At 36.5% G+C, this 14966-nt stretch overlaps 1 protein-coding gene across 4 annotated transcripts in view; it reads right to left on the minus strand.

Moving 5' to 3' along the window:
• The window catches only part of WDR19 (WD repeat domain 19), a 47811-nt gene that overhangs the window by 12158 nt on the left and 20687 nt on the right, over nt 1-14966 (minus strand). For all 4 annotated transcript variants that reach the window (XM_069791587.1, XM_069791569.1, XM_069791559.1 and 1 more), the window contains 11 exons: nt 14259-14369; nt 13874-13983; nt 12770-12827; nt 11690-11836; nt 11496-11578; nt 9924-10007; nt 8703-8849; nt 8345-8469; nt 6836-6948; nt 5918-5986; nt 3270-3347 (listed from right to left, as the gene is read on the minus strand). In XM_069791587.1, the coding sequence (XP_069647688.1) occupies nt 3270-3347; nt 5918-5986; nt 6836-6948; nt 8345-8469; nt 8703-8849; nt 9924-10007; nt 11496-11578; nt 11690-11836; nt 12770-12827; nt 13874-13983; nt 14259-14369 (1125 nt within the window). The remainder of the gene's footprint in view (nt 1-3269; nt 3348-5917; nt 5987-6835; nt 6949-8344; nt 8470-8702; nt 8850-9923; nt 10008-11495; nt 11579-11689; nt 11837-12769; nt 12828-13873; nt 13984-14258; nt 14370-14966) is intronic.

Consider the following 14966-nt stretch of genomic DNA (forward strand, 5'->3'; position numbering starts at 1 on the left):
ATTTCCTAAGGTCTTTGGAAAAATTTATTATTGCAGTCTAACTGATCTTAATATTAGATAGCCATGATTTTAATTTAGTTCAGCTTTTTAAAACACATGTACTTAGAAAATATGCACACAGAAGACAGCAGAATCTTGCTACTTAACACTCCCTGAAAAATTACAAAAGAACACATGACAAATTAAGAAACTTTACATGTTAACGTTAACAAATACAATAGTTGACATAATAACACATTAAGAAATAGTTTATAATTAGTCAGACAATAGTGTAGCAACATTTTGGTAAGCATAATAATTTTGATAATATGGTACTTCATTAAAATGCCACAAAATTGTTGGCTGTGAAAGATTTAAAGCAATCAGGCTGCTGTGAGCAATGATCTGGTTTGAAGATCAATGCTTGAAAGGATTAGCAAGTTTCTGCTGCATGGCTACTTTAGGTTCACTTTTACTTTTCAGCTTTACAAAAATACCACCACATAAAAGCTGCTATTCTCTAAAAACAACCCCATTGGCTTGATAATTTCAAGAACACCGTCTCCGTAGCATAATAAGGATAAAGATGAATTGTTTTTAAAGTAGATTTTTAAAACAAATATGTATGATTTGATAAAGGAAAATTTTGTTACTCACAGAGAGAGACTATGGCAGATTGGATTAAAGCATTCAGAAGAACAAGAGAGAGCTTTTAAACAAGGAAAAGAAAGCTCTACATTGAAGTTCAAAACAATGTTAAATATGGCAATTACGGCATTCACAAAATTCCTAAGTGTTTTCTAAAATCTTTAGAACCTCTTCACTATGGAGATCGCACTGTAGCTCACTTCCCTTATCCAGACCTATGCACTTCTTTCAACCAGATGACTAGGCTGCTGCTCTTAGAAAAAAGACTGGATGCTACAGTTTCTGTCCACCCAATTTTCAGCATAAATATGAAATTACTTTTGCTTACACTGATGTTGCACAGATTTTTCATCTAATGCCTCCAACAGCTTCATTCTCTTCTGGTCTCTTGCAGTTGAATTTCGTTTGTTTCACTATGTTTTGCTTCTCTTATAATTTTATTAATGTTCACATTTCAAATTACAGGTAAATAATAAGAGGTAAATAATAGACAGAGGGGTTTTGTGGTGGTTTTTTTTATTAATTTTATAAAAGTAAAGTTGGCTTGGCTATCCACTGTCCAGTGTCTCTAAAAGTCTAAAATATCAAACCCTTAATCTCCTGGCACCATACAAAGAGGAAAGAGCCAGAATTTCTAATCTCCCAACAGAATCATAAACCACAGCTATAATATTAGGGGTGAAATAAACTTACTGCATGAAGACCATGTCCTCTTCATTGTTACCAAACCTTACTCCCCTCAGTATGGCAGAACTTATTTGTCCATACATGTAATTTTGCACCTGACTGTATTTACGGTGAGTTTGTATGAGATCTTAAATTCCTTGACTAAGGAATTAATTGCAGACTGCAATGTCCACACCTGAGGTCTGGCTTTCACAGTAGAAAAACATGGGTGCAGCCTCACGTAGCTCACATTCAAGCTCTGCTGTAACAGGCAGTAAAACTTGAAGTGGCTCAGCCACTTAGTTCCATGAACAAAAGCCCAAATATGACTGAATGTACCATAAGCTCTATGGACATAAAAAATAGACTGTGAAGCCTGTTTTTCCACAGCTCAAACTCAGAGAAACCAGACAGCTCATCAGTAGTCACTCTCCAAAAGAGCTGTTTGTCATCTTAACCTCAAATGCTGCTGTTCTGATGTCTAACATAATATTTACAGTGGACATTTTAAATCTCTCTTGGAAAAAAAAATAAAAATCACACCAACAGAATATGGTCAAAATATACTTCTTGTATTGTATAAATAGCACAGATCTAATCTATGTTCTGCTTAGTTTGTGAACGATCCTCTTCTTTTATTACCAAACCTATGGCATTGGCAACTAATACACAAAAATCTGTCAGCAAGTATCTTCCAACTCCCATATCCGTATATACAAGAGAGAAAAAGAGGAAATTGTCTACCAGTCTGCCAAAAGCCTTTTATTACACCCAGTGAATGGTTTGCTTTTAACAAAGGAGCAGGAAACCTGGAAGAAAAGTAATGGTCCTTTCTACATTTTATTAGTTGATCATATGACATTAAAAGAAGCCTTATAGCACAGAGCACCTCTTATCTCACAAAGCACCTCCTAAATAGTATAAAAGAAAAAAACGTAAGGTTCTAAGGATCCAAAGAAGATTTTCTATGACAATGATGAGTGAAAACATAAAAATCAGTGTCCACAGTATTTTATTATCCTATTGTTAATCAAACTTCCACGTTAGGAAGGTCTGTCACCAAAAATCTTCAAATGTGCTTCCTGTTTTTTTTTAATTTTCTACCATAAATGAAGTACGTAATTTTATTCTTCAACACAGAACAGAAACTCTGTGTTTTAGTTTACAGAACTACAGCCTATACCCGCAGATGAAACTGACTCTATGAATAATCAATTCAAACTTTAAACTAAATACTTCTACATAATAAGAAATCCAAAAAGAAAGATAATTTTTTTCAAATAAGGTTTAACTGTCATATGGACATCCGCATGAAGCCATTACATTTTCAAGTGATCTCAGTGGCACATTTTTGAGTTGCTTTGAGCTAAGCTCATTTTTAAAACGTGGTCATTAATCCCTTCAGAAATCAACAGGGAGCTGGTAATTTTGAAAATCTGTCCACAACTTTTTACATCTTATGTTGATGTGTGAATACAGGAACTAATGTAGCCTGATCATCTTTGGGTTTTTGTCCTTCATCTCCTATTTACTACCTCACTTTCTTCCACTGCAACAGTTAGACCAACGCCCCACACTGCAAGAAGAGATCAGTCCTGTAGCTAGTCTTGAGACACGCACATGCTGAGTACCCATTTGGGAAAGGCAACAGCTAGCTGGCTAACTGGCATGAACAAACAGCTAAGTTTTGTCTCTTTCCCTCAGTGTGAGTGTTAATTTGAATCTCCTCTGTCCAACTACCTGCTTTCATAAAGCTTGGAAAAAGATGATTACATCTAGGATAGTTACTGCCTTTCTTATCATTCTGAAACTGAAGTTACTGGGTGAATGACTTACAGAGCAATCATGTAAGTCTTGCTCCTTAATGAAACCGAGCTAAAACACAATCTGTCTACCAAAACTTTTAATTTTACAAAATAAGCTCAAAAGATCTTGTAGCACAGTGTGACACAATAGCAGTGATAAAAATACAGTACCTTGGGCATGCCATCACTCTCTCCCATAAGATAGTCTATCAGCTGATTTGTTAGGGCTTCATCTTTTGCCCGTCCCACCTATTAAATAAAGACAGAAGAAATTATGCTATGAAAGAGAAAGGAAAAATACTCATAAGGAGGCTTTCCATAAAACCACTGAAACTAGACAGATTTAAAACATGATTTTCTTTTAGTTCTGCGTGTTCAAACCAGATGATTACTTGTTTCATCAGCTTTGACATGCAGTAGTTCATATTTACTTTCTAATGTGTTATGTCAGAGGACTGTAACTAAATGGGTCTCTCTACCGGCATGAACTGTTCCTCTGCTTCAGTGTTGGGAAGGCGTCTGAATCTAGGGACCATGAGTTGAAGCCTGCTGTCACAAAGCTACGTCTATCAACCCAGCACAACTTGCGCCTCAGAGGAATACTCAGTGCTGGTCACTAGAACAGAGCCAGCACTATCTGGCCAGTTGAAGAGACAGTCTCAAAAATATGGCTGAGATGTTGAGATCCCACAAGGATACGTAAGGTACAACTGCAGCAATAGTCTTTGGGCTGTTTCATAGCCTTTGGTTTATTCATTTGGGCTGAAACATCTGGATCCAGAGGAAAGCATTAGACACCTCAAACTTCAGTCTTACAAGCCCTGCCAACAGCTTTGTGAGATGGAAGGCCTCAAGAGTGGCTGTGCTATCTCTAAGCAGAGTCATGTCTACTCTTTAAAAGAGTCTGAAAAAACTCTAGTACTCTAGTGATACCTAGCAAGATTTTCAAAGCTGTGGGTTCTTCAATGATACAGAGGCAGTACGAGAATGGTTTGGATGACAGAAAGTGAAAGTCACAGTGGATGCATAGATGGAAGCTGGCAATGGGCCTGCTTAGGCAGGTTTTCAGCATATATTGTCTAGAAAAGAATCACAAGAAACAGAGTAGGTTCACATGTACTGAGGTGCAGCATGAGCTGGAGACCTGATGACTACAGAATCTTGGAGATCATAAGCAAAATAACTAAATAAAGATTGCTTAATCCCAAATTTCTATTTTTTTTAGGGATGGAAAGGAGATTTTTTGAGATAATAAGGATGAAAACAAAAAGGTGTTAGTAAGACTGATGCTGCAACTGGTCTTCCACCTGATAGGGTTGCTGAGAGCAGTGAGCAGTGGATATTGTCTACCTTGACTTCAGAAAGGCTTTTGACACTATTCCTATAACATCCTTATTGAGAAGCTGATGAAGTATGGGTTGGATGAGCAGACAGTGAGGTAGACTGAAAACTGGCTCAATCATCAGGCCCCAAGGGTTGTGATCAATAATACAAAGTCTAGCTGAAGGCCAGTAACTAGCAGTGTACTCCATGGGTCAATACTGGGGGTCCAATCTGATCTGGATGATGGGGCAGAGTGCACCTTTAGCAAGCTTGCTGATGGCACAAAACTGTGTGGAGTGGCTGATATACCAGAGGGCTGTGCTGCCATCCGAAGGGTCCTTGACAGGCTGGAGAAATGGGCAGACAGGAACCTCATGAAGTTCAGCAACGGGAAGCACAAAATCCTGCACCTAGGGAGGAACAACCCCATGTGCCAGTACATGCTGAGGGCCACCCAGCTGGAAAGCAGCTTTGCAGAAAAGGACCTGGGGATCATCAAGCTGAACATGAGTCACCAATCTGCCCTTGCAGCAAAGGCGGCTAAGGTATCCTGGGCTGCATTAGAAGGAGTGTTGCCAGCAAGTCAAGGCAGGTGATCATTCCCCTCTATTCCAGGTGAGGCCACACCTGCAGTACTGTGTCCAATTCTGGGCTCCCCAGTACAAGAGAGAGAAGGACATATTGGAGAGAGTCCAGCAAAGGGCCACTAAGATGATGAAGGGCCTGGAGCATCTCTCATGAGGAAAGGCTGAGAGAGCTGGGACTGTTGAGGCTGGAGAAGGCTTGGGGAGGATCTTGTCAACTATATAAATACTTGAAGGGAGGGTGCAAAGAGGAAGGAGCCAGGCTCTCTTTAGTGGTGCCCAGTGACAGGACCAGGCAATGGGCACCAGCTGAAACACAGAAGGTTCTATCTGAACATCATGAAACACTTTTTCACTGTGACGGTGACTAAGCACTGGCACAGGTTGCTCAGGGAGGTTGTGGAGTCTCCCTCCTTGGAGATATTCAAAAGCCATCTGGACACGGTCCTGGGCAACTGGCTCTAGGTGGCCCTGCTTGAGCAGAGGGGTTGGATCAAATGACCTTCAGAGATTCCTTCCAATTTCAACCATTCTGTGACTGTGACAGAGAGTGAGAATGGAGGCATATTGACCTCTCTAACCATAGTGTGCAGACTGCAAAAATCAGCAAAACTGAAAAAGCATATATAGATATTGCTAAAAAAGAAAATTCCAAACTCAGGGGTCTCTGACACACAAATACAAAAATCTGAATGAATTCATAAACCCTTTGAAAGACTGAAAACACATTTTCCTCTGGTGTTAGTATTAACTTCTACTTTTTTAATGTTTAGATACCACTTTCACTGACACAGTTTTCCTTCTATTTGCAATCTGTCCAAACACACTCACTAACACTAGGAAAATGTCACAATACTGAAGGTAAACTTCTTGAAAAGATGAAGAATTTTTTGGTTTAGCGAAGTTGCTTACTGTTTCAATTGCCATTTCTATAGCCAAGTTATCTTCTGTGCTTGGACTTTTCATAAAGTGCTTTAATGCCTAAAATGATACAAAAGAAAAGTCAAAACTGAGACACATGAAATTAACATTTTCCTAATTTTTATCAAGTTATTTCTCTCTGCATTTTGACAGACAAGTGGCACACTGAATGCTTATCTTGACTGTATTTTACAGCCATAATGATAACCACATACACTATAGAGGTAGCAGCGGCTCTTACAGATACTCCTGCAAGAAAGAAGAGTTGAGTCTTTGCCAAATTCTGGTCTATACCTTCATTTAACTGTGAAAGATGTTCACAGCAATATGATGACAAGAAATTAATGATTAATGTGCCATTGGATCTCCCTTATGGCCCAGCTGAAGGAGTGGTCATCTGCAATTGCTGTAATTTGCAAAAATCAGTAATATTTTTTCAGTATGTGTTCAGTATGCAAAGGTCAAACATTTAATAAGCATCAGTTCACTGATTTGTAACTGACCAAAAGGAAGTGTGTCAACTGATGTACTTCAATTAACGTATTTTCTTTTTTTTAAAGAAAAAAATTTAAGTTACGGCATGCTACAGTATTAAATGAATTAACTAGCAACCAAGTCTTCATTGGTTAAGCTAATAAAATATAAATAAATTCTAATTCTGTGTTCATGATATTTAGAGATTCATTGAGAATAGTATATCATTGATCCATCTAGAGCCTCTACTGCTGTGAAAAAGTTGTGTATGGCAGCATAATTCACAGAATACAATGTGGATAATTGTAAATATAAATAGTTTACTTATATTTTTTACATTTTTAAAAAGTGAAACATCCCTGATTTTGAAGTACTGTATTTTGAACAGTTTCTATGAATGTTTAACTATCACTGTTTTATCCATTAAGTACTGACCCGTCCATATTGACCACACAGCAAGAAAAACTTTCCCGCCTGAAAATGTTTCTTTTCTCCTTCAAAATATAGTGCAATGCTCTGATAATCTTCATTGGTAGTACTTTCAGAACCTGCAACAGATAGATAGCAATCACAGCAGAGTATTCTCACTAAGTAAGATAAAGGCCCTACTGAAGGAACAAATTCCTATTCTACAGGTTTTTTTTCTACTGACGTTCAAAGAAAACCAAAGCCAGCTAGACTCAAATTATGTCTTATACAGTTTTTTCCTATTTAATCAGACTAAATGTCAGACATTAGGAGCTAATAATGCAGTGAAAAAATTGTTTCCATAGGTTTTACACCATAAAGGGATTTCTGTTGTTTTAACAGACATAATAAAATGGCATAACTATGACCTACTAATGAATTTTTCCATTATGTCTTGGCAACAATAAAACAGAGCAAGTGATTATGAGATTATCACCTGAATTATTTTCACAGTTTAAAAATAGGCAAGTATATCTGTATCATACAGAGCAAGACTCAGGACCAATGTAACCGTGTGGTAGCAGGGAATACTACTTAGTCTTCTAACCAAGACTCCATTTTACTGTACATGTCTAAAACAAATACAGCCATTACTCCAGAGTTAGTTTTAAACCCTTTTTCCACCCACTTAGATTACAACTTGAGACACCCTATTTTGGATAGAAGGAAGAAAGCATAAGGAACAGTAGAACAATAGCGGCCACCTTGACAAGCAGCTGCAACAGTACATCACCAAGCTAGCTGTTGCCAAGTTTTTATAACCTTCATAACAAGAATACATTTTTTTAAGGGAAGAGATTAATTGAAAATATGAGACAATTTGGTAGATATGTATGTGGAACTGTTTCCACAAAGAGTAGTGCCTGACACAGGTGAAAAATATAAAAGTTATTGCAAATTGACAAGCTGGCCACTGACTGACTTGATGACCTGAGGTAAAAGTCAGCTTCTCAATAAGGTCTCCTTTTTGTCTCTCGCTGAGACAACAGGAGGCCACAAAGACCCTTAAAGGGAAAAAAAGGAAAGATAAGTGACATTCACATGTAAGAAAAGAGCTGGAACCATGAAAAAAGGAAAAGAGGGAATAAAAATGAAGAACTGTACCAGTAAAATTCTCAGTTTTGGAAAAGCAGTACTACGTATGTCAAGGTCAAAGAAAGGGATTCCTCAACGGACATAAGAAAATAGTCTAGACAAATGCTTTATCTCTATGGATAAGCAGGAAAAGCTCTAGCACAGGCAAGATTTCAAAACAACCTAGACTGAAGACCAAGGGAGATACCTAAGCTGAAAACAAAGCCGAGCTTGTAGGCCCGAATTAGACACAGATTGCCAAATCTGTCCATGGTGACTGGAAATGGAAAAGGCTGGGAAACAAAACTTCACATCCGTTGTCTTATGATTTCAAATTGGTCTAAACCAATTAAAAGAACAACAAAACATACTGCAAGCAAACTATTAACCTGGAATACTCACTGATGATATCAGCATAAATCTCCATCTTATTGTGTTGCTGAGCTAATGTGAAAGCTTCATTATTGCACTTGGACATGACCAGAAACTGGATGGCAGAACCATAGTCACCAAGCTGCAGAAAGAATCTAATCAGAATGAACAAATTAATACCTTAGTACTAATTAGCATAATGAATACACCATAGGTTTTAGGAATATATATTTTGTGTCATACAAATATGACATATTTCTGATTTATTTTATATCTCGATTATTTTAAATAGGTTACTAAAATTAACTTAGTATATAATACACCAACTTCCAATAGGTATGGCCTCTTTCACCCTTTGTTCTTTTAACCCACGTAATATGAATGTTACCTGGCCACCATCTTTGCTCCATCAAGAGACTGTGTTTCTCTCACAATATTAACAGCCTTTTCAGGATTATTAAGGTGATCCAAATATAGTCGAATTACACTGTCCCATTGTTTTGCATGCTCATAAGCTATCACAGCTTCCTTGTACCTGCAAAATAATGGTTCCATGTAAGTTTTTCTAATTTTTAAGTAACTCTTTACAATATGGTGTGAAAGAAACAGTATTTTATTTCTGAGAGGTTACTCTGTGACACCTTCCTTTCAGTTTGCATATAATAGCCTTGTTCTGCATTTACTATGTTTTTTTGTCTCTATTTCATTTTCTCTTGGGAGAATGAAAGGCAGAGACGACAGAAAAATGTCTACCACAATACTGTTGACCTACTCTGCCAGCATCCCTTTTGGTATATCTTAAAAGTGGTTCATCTGTTCCATCAGCTCCATATGAAATCACTTGGGAGTGAAAGAACAATAAAAACCAAACAGATAACTAGTTGTACAATTTTAAAAATGAGACTTCTTTTCTGTTTTGTAAACAAGATCAAGAAATTTTTTCTTTCTCACACTACGCAGTTGATGCAAATAGTATTTTCTAGTCTCATCATCACAAACACTTAGCTTTGGTGTGTTTCATGTTATAAAGCATCATTGTTCTGAAGCACATTTACTTACAGGTAAGGACTAGTGGAAACTATGTTCTGTGATTAAATATAACCTATTTGGGGCTTTCATTTCAGCCAATAATTTCACATTATTCAATATTTTGCAAGTGCAGCCATTAAGATGCTGCAGTAATTTGGTTCTAGAATGAAAAATTTTCTTTCATGATTACTCCCCCATTGAATGACTTTTAAAAATCACAGCTAAAGAGTCATTAGAAACAAACGCAACTTCAATACTCTGCTAAGAGGAATATTGCATTGGGTGCAGTACTTTAAAAACTTCAATGATTTTTGTTAAAAATATATTAATGCTTAGATAGGAAAACAATCAATTAGAAACACATCTTTGATACTAGTGGAAGGTCCTTACATTATGTTTAAAATCTTTACAGAACACCTTAAGTTTATATATTTCAGAATCCATTTTCACAAGGCTATTTTATGCAAAACAAAGTCTCTCTTTTAATTTATTTTACAAAAAGAGTAATGTATAATAACAGTAACAACAACAACAATAATAATAACATGTTTTATAAAAAAAGATAGGCATTCAAACGTACCTGCCATCTGCCTCTTTGGCCTTTGCATACTGTAGGTGAATCTTTGGAGATGAAACGTGAGGAAGAAGTTCACCAACCTTTGCCCTAGAAATACAAGAAAATAGTTATTTAATAAATATATCTGGTTTCAAATTTTCTTCAGTAAACCAGGCATATTTATATCAACACTGAAAAGGAGGCTAAAAAAGAAGTAATTGAACATAATGTATAAGCTTTGAAGGCACTTTAATAATTTCAAAAAGCTGCACTTTATAAGAACTGGAAATTATAGACTGCTTCATGAACATACAGGCTTAAAGAAGGAAGTTGGAAAGCTTAAGTTTCAAACTTAAAGCTTAAGTTTGAAATGTACAAGCATAAGAAGTGCGAGACCAACAATTTTAACCTCCAGTATTCTCTAATTAATCTACAGAAGCAGCACAGTATTAAAACTGTAACCTGAAAGAATGTGCAAAAGGGTACAAAAGACCACCAGTACAGGTGCAGTTGTGATCACTCCCGTGACCGTGTGCTTAAGGCCACAGGTTGTACAGAGGACTCTAGGCAGTTAGAACCAGATTCTCTGAGCGACTCCATCCATAACAGCAGAGTGTGGAAGAACACAGAACTACGTCAGTCCTTCCATAAATCTAGCTTCAGGAGTTGCACACAGTGACACGGTCTATAAGAGCCAGCAAACTAAGCAGTGGGCCTTTCAAGACAAAGATATGAGAGACTGAAGAGAGGCTGACCTTAAATCTCACCTCTCTGCCTAAAAAAGAGAGCACTACCCAAACTGAACCTCCTTCTGCTAGGGTAAACAAAGCTTGTACCTCTCACTGTCCAAATCAAGGCTACCATTATATATAAGCTATCCTACTTAATGAAGTGTTGTCTTTGTTCTGATGCCACTGGCACTTCTATGATGGAATAAAATTTTCCTTAGTAAATGAACATAATATTCCAACCCAATTTTTATAGCACTCGTATGAAAGAGGAGGGGTCTTTCTGATCTCTGCTCCAAACAGTTCTTAATATTAGAAGTCCATAAAATGTAATCAGGCAAGAATTAAGGCCTTAAATCTCTCAGTAAGTTGTACTTTTCCACTGCAAACTTGACAATAATCAAATTCACTTTAAAAAAATTAAAAATGTATTGAACATAATGCCAGCAATTTTGATTATTCATGATACAGACTCCACTTGAACCAGCAACTTAGAAGCATTTCCAACTGTCTGAATATTCAGTCTCAGCTATGTATTTTATAGCTGAAGAAGTTTAATGAAATAAACAGTAACTACATGAATAAAATTACTAAATTCAGTGTGTGAGTGCACACACACAAAGGACTTGAAACTGCAGGTAACATTAAACATAACAGAAAAAAAAGAAAAAAGGAAGACTATCTCCCACTTACAGCAAGGCTATATCTAAAACAACATAAGCTTCTGAGAGAACATTCTTCTTGTTTAAGCTTGGGGGAGGGAACAATAAAATCAATGAAACATAATCAATGAGACATTTGTGCTATTCAGAGAATCATTCCTTTCCAAAGAGCACCAATACAACACTTCCCTGAAATCGGTACTTACCAGTTTTTACACCGGATGTATACTGATGCTGCCTTGTCATAATATTGTCCCTTCTCATACAGCTGAGCAGCTTCTGAAAATTGCTACAGTATTGGAAACCATTAAAATGTAATTTCTAAATTAAGATTACAAATAAATAAATAGCTTAATGAATTCACATATTCAGCCTTAGCTTTATTAACTCTTTTGAATACCTTCATACTCTCCAGAATAGCTCCGCAGTCTCTTTTCAGTAACCTACTGGGATGTTTAATGGCCTGGTTTACCCCTCGACGGATATCTCCCATACGAATGGACATTTGAGCCACTCCAGCAAGGCAAGCTTCATCATGTTCCTGGTACTGGCAATCAAATGAAAAGCAATAACTATACATTATACATCAGAAATATCAGGTCACAAAAGCCACAGTAACCACACACTGAAACAAATTAACAAAACATTACATGGACTTAGTTAAATCAATTTTTGTCTCAAAATTCTTGCCTAGCTGCGGTTGTCACTTATTTAGAAGAACTCAGCTTATTTTTCTTCTTAAGCTTTGTCTTTAATTTTTACATTTTACTTACAAGATCTGTCCAGACCAAGCATACACAAGAAGAATCTGTTTTACAGATAACTTAGTACTACTCTCTTCTTTCCTCCAAAACCAACAGTAGAGAAAAAGAAAAACTACAAGCAGGATTATTTCCTTTTTTTTTTTTTTTTTTTTGGAAGGTGGTACGGCTACTGATATTTCATAAAGCCAAATGGCTTGAATTCAGAAAACATTGCTATTTCCCCTATTATGTTCCCCTATTATCATTTAAGCTGCTTCGTAATAGACATTTTGCAAATATTAGGGGAAAGAATGCCAGAATAAGGGAGGATCTGCTGAAGATGATGTTTATTTTCTAACACAATCCTTGCTTGTCTTTATATAACGATTCAGTAAAGAAGAGCAGAAGGAATAATTAGGACTTTTGTTATAACAATGAAAATCCTAGCAGTATTTTCTCTGATATTTGCACATCTATTATGAAACTGCTCAAATTATAAAAGCCTAAGTCTCATTATGCCATGTTAATACAATGGCAATACTGCTTTATACCTAGAGAAAGCATAATTCTGTATATTAAAAATAACAGAAGTGCAAAGACTACTATCCCAAAAGCAACAGTCATATAGATTTAGAGCTGAATAAAAAAAAACCACCTGAATTCAAATGAGCCTGAAACATGACAACTTAACATGTAGTACGATAGTACAAACGCTACCATTACTAAACAGGAATTACCTTATTGTTTCCAGTGATTCCCTTCTCATAATGTGCCAGAGCGTTAATATAATCACCCCTAAAAGAAAACTGGAAGTTATATGGAAGAATATTTTTAATAGGAAGAGATGGCTACCTTCCTACCACATAGATTATGCATGTATCTTGCATGTCTTGCTTTAGATATAATAACTCCATACAAGGATTTGAAGTATGCAAAAGATGGACAGTAACACAACATGTCATGGCACTTCCTGTGCACTTTATAAAGCTATTAGTCAAAGAGGCAGTCCATCTCTCAATTCCATTATACTGAGACCAATAAACCTCCCTTGAAAGACAGGCAAAGAATCTATCTGCACAGTATACCTCAAAAATCTCATCTCTACTTCCACATTTTTCTGGAAAATAAATGAAACTAACCTTCTAAAATTATTTAGAATTTTCACAGCATAAAAACAAAGGCAATTTTTTTCCTTAAGTACATTCAGAACTGAAGTTACAGTTGGTTGCATTGCTTCAACTGCCTCTGTTCCTTTCTGTGATCAACAAGTGTCCTCTCTCAGTGCCAGGGGCACTGCTAGGGGGAAGGAGTTGTCTAAAAACTCTATTAATAGATAAGAGTTTTTCCTCTTGGTTTACACATTAAACAGACCAGGTTTCATCTGGGAAGAATTAGCTATAACATAGACTTTAAAATCATGGCAAATGGCTAATACCATCTCTTTCAGGGACTGGCAGCCTTGAGTTTTGGCACTCCTCTACCTAAAATATGTAAGAAAATGAAGGCTACTGGGTATTTAAGGAAACACAGGCAAAAGGCAAGGCTTTTGTCCAATGTAAGAAGTGTTAAATGGTGTGAACTTTATTTTCCAAGCACTTGTCTGCAATGAAGTATTTATTTAGTAGAAGATATTATTATATAGTGGACCTACCAGTTGCAACATATGTCTCTAGCATGTAGTATTCCTTACAAAACTACTCTTCCTCATACTATAGCTGCAAGACCTCACAGAATCCTCTCTCAGCAATGCAGTCAGCTGAAGTATCTTAATTCTATGTTCTTCTAGTGGGCATGAGTATTGGTTTAATATTCTTATACAGCAGCTTTACAGGAGAACTTACGTGAATTCAAGCTGCACTGCATATTCCTTTGATATGAAAGGGATTTGGTCTGGGGCCAAACGCTTAGCCAGCTGAAGTGCACTGTCCCAGTGTTGCAAGTCTTTTCGCATCTATTAACAAAGAACAGTAACATTTTCTGATGCAAGTATCAAATTCTGAATTCTAATACGAACTTTATATTATTCTAAATACAAATATAGAGCTAGTCTTCTAGAAAGATTCTGACAATTTGAAAGAGAGACATTCATCCTAAAAGAATGTCTGTCAGTCACACAATGGCAAGACCAAAACCACAAAAGGGCAGAATTATCAGAAGGTAAAATATTCCAACATTAAGGTGGAGATGAAAACAGCAGAAAAAAATTTACACATCTTAAATGAATACCTCAAGTGCAGCAATAGGACAGGAGGATGCCAGATAGAGATCCTGAGCCAGATTAAAATCACTAGTAAACATGGCAAGATGTCCTGCTAAAAGGTTGTGGTCTTCTATTCCCTGTAAAAAGACATAATAGGTGCAAAAGTAGTCCAAAAGAAAAAAAAATACTGTTATAGGTAACAATCTAGTAAGCACATTAAAGCAAAATATCCTTGCATTTTACAGCCATGTGTATCAGATTCTACAAACCAGAAAAAGCCCTCACTTTCTTATTGTTGCTCAAAGTCACTACAGCCAACACTAAGATCAGCAATTTGCAGAAGTATAGTTTTAAGGTGCTATTTCACATACACTTTTAGATGTATAATTGCAACCTGTTGTTTGTTTGGTTTTTTTTAAATAATAGCGGCCTTAAACATTTTCTTAAAAATAACAAAGGGAAAAAAGCCTCCAAATGCCCAAGACATGAATATATTCTGCTGCTCTGAAGCAAATGCAGAAAGGAATGTTGTGCATTCCAGTAGAGATTGTAACCACTTCAAGACAAAACTAAGCAAGAGTTATGTGGTTTGGACACTTTCTCCTCTATACCTCCTCCCTTGAAAATAATTCACCTTCTATTTAAAAATAAACAAAATCCCCACAAAAATAACAATTCAGCAATTCTTAGAGAAGAATTAAATCACCTTGTTTCCTATTTAAAACGGACTCTAC

This window comes from Haliaeetus albicilla, chromosome 1, assembly GCF_947461875.1.
Source record: "Haliaeetus albicilla chromosome 1, bHalAlb1.1, whole genome shotgun sequence".
Lineage (NCBI taxonomy): Eukaryota > Metazoa > Chordata > Aves > Accipitriformes > Accipitridae > Haliaeetus > Haliaeetus albicilla.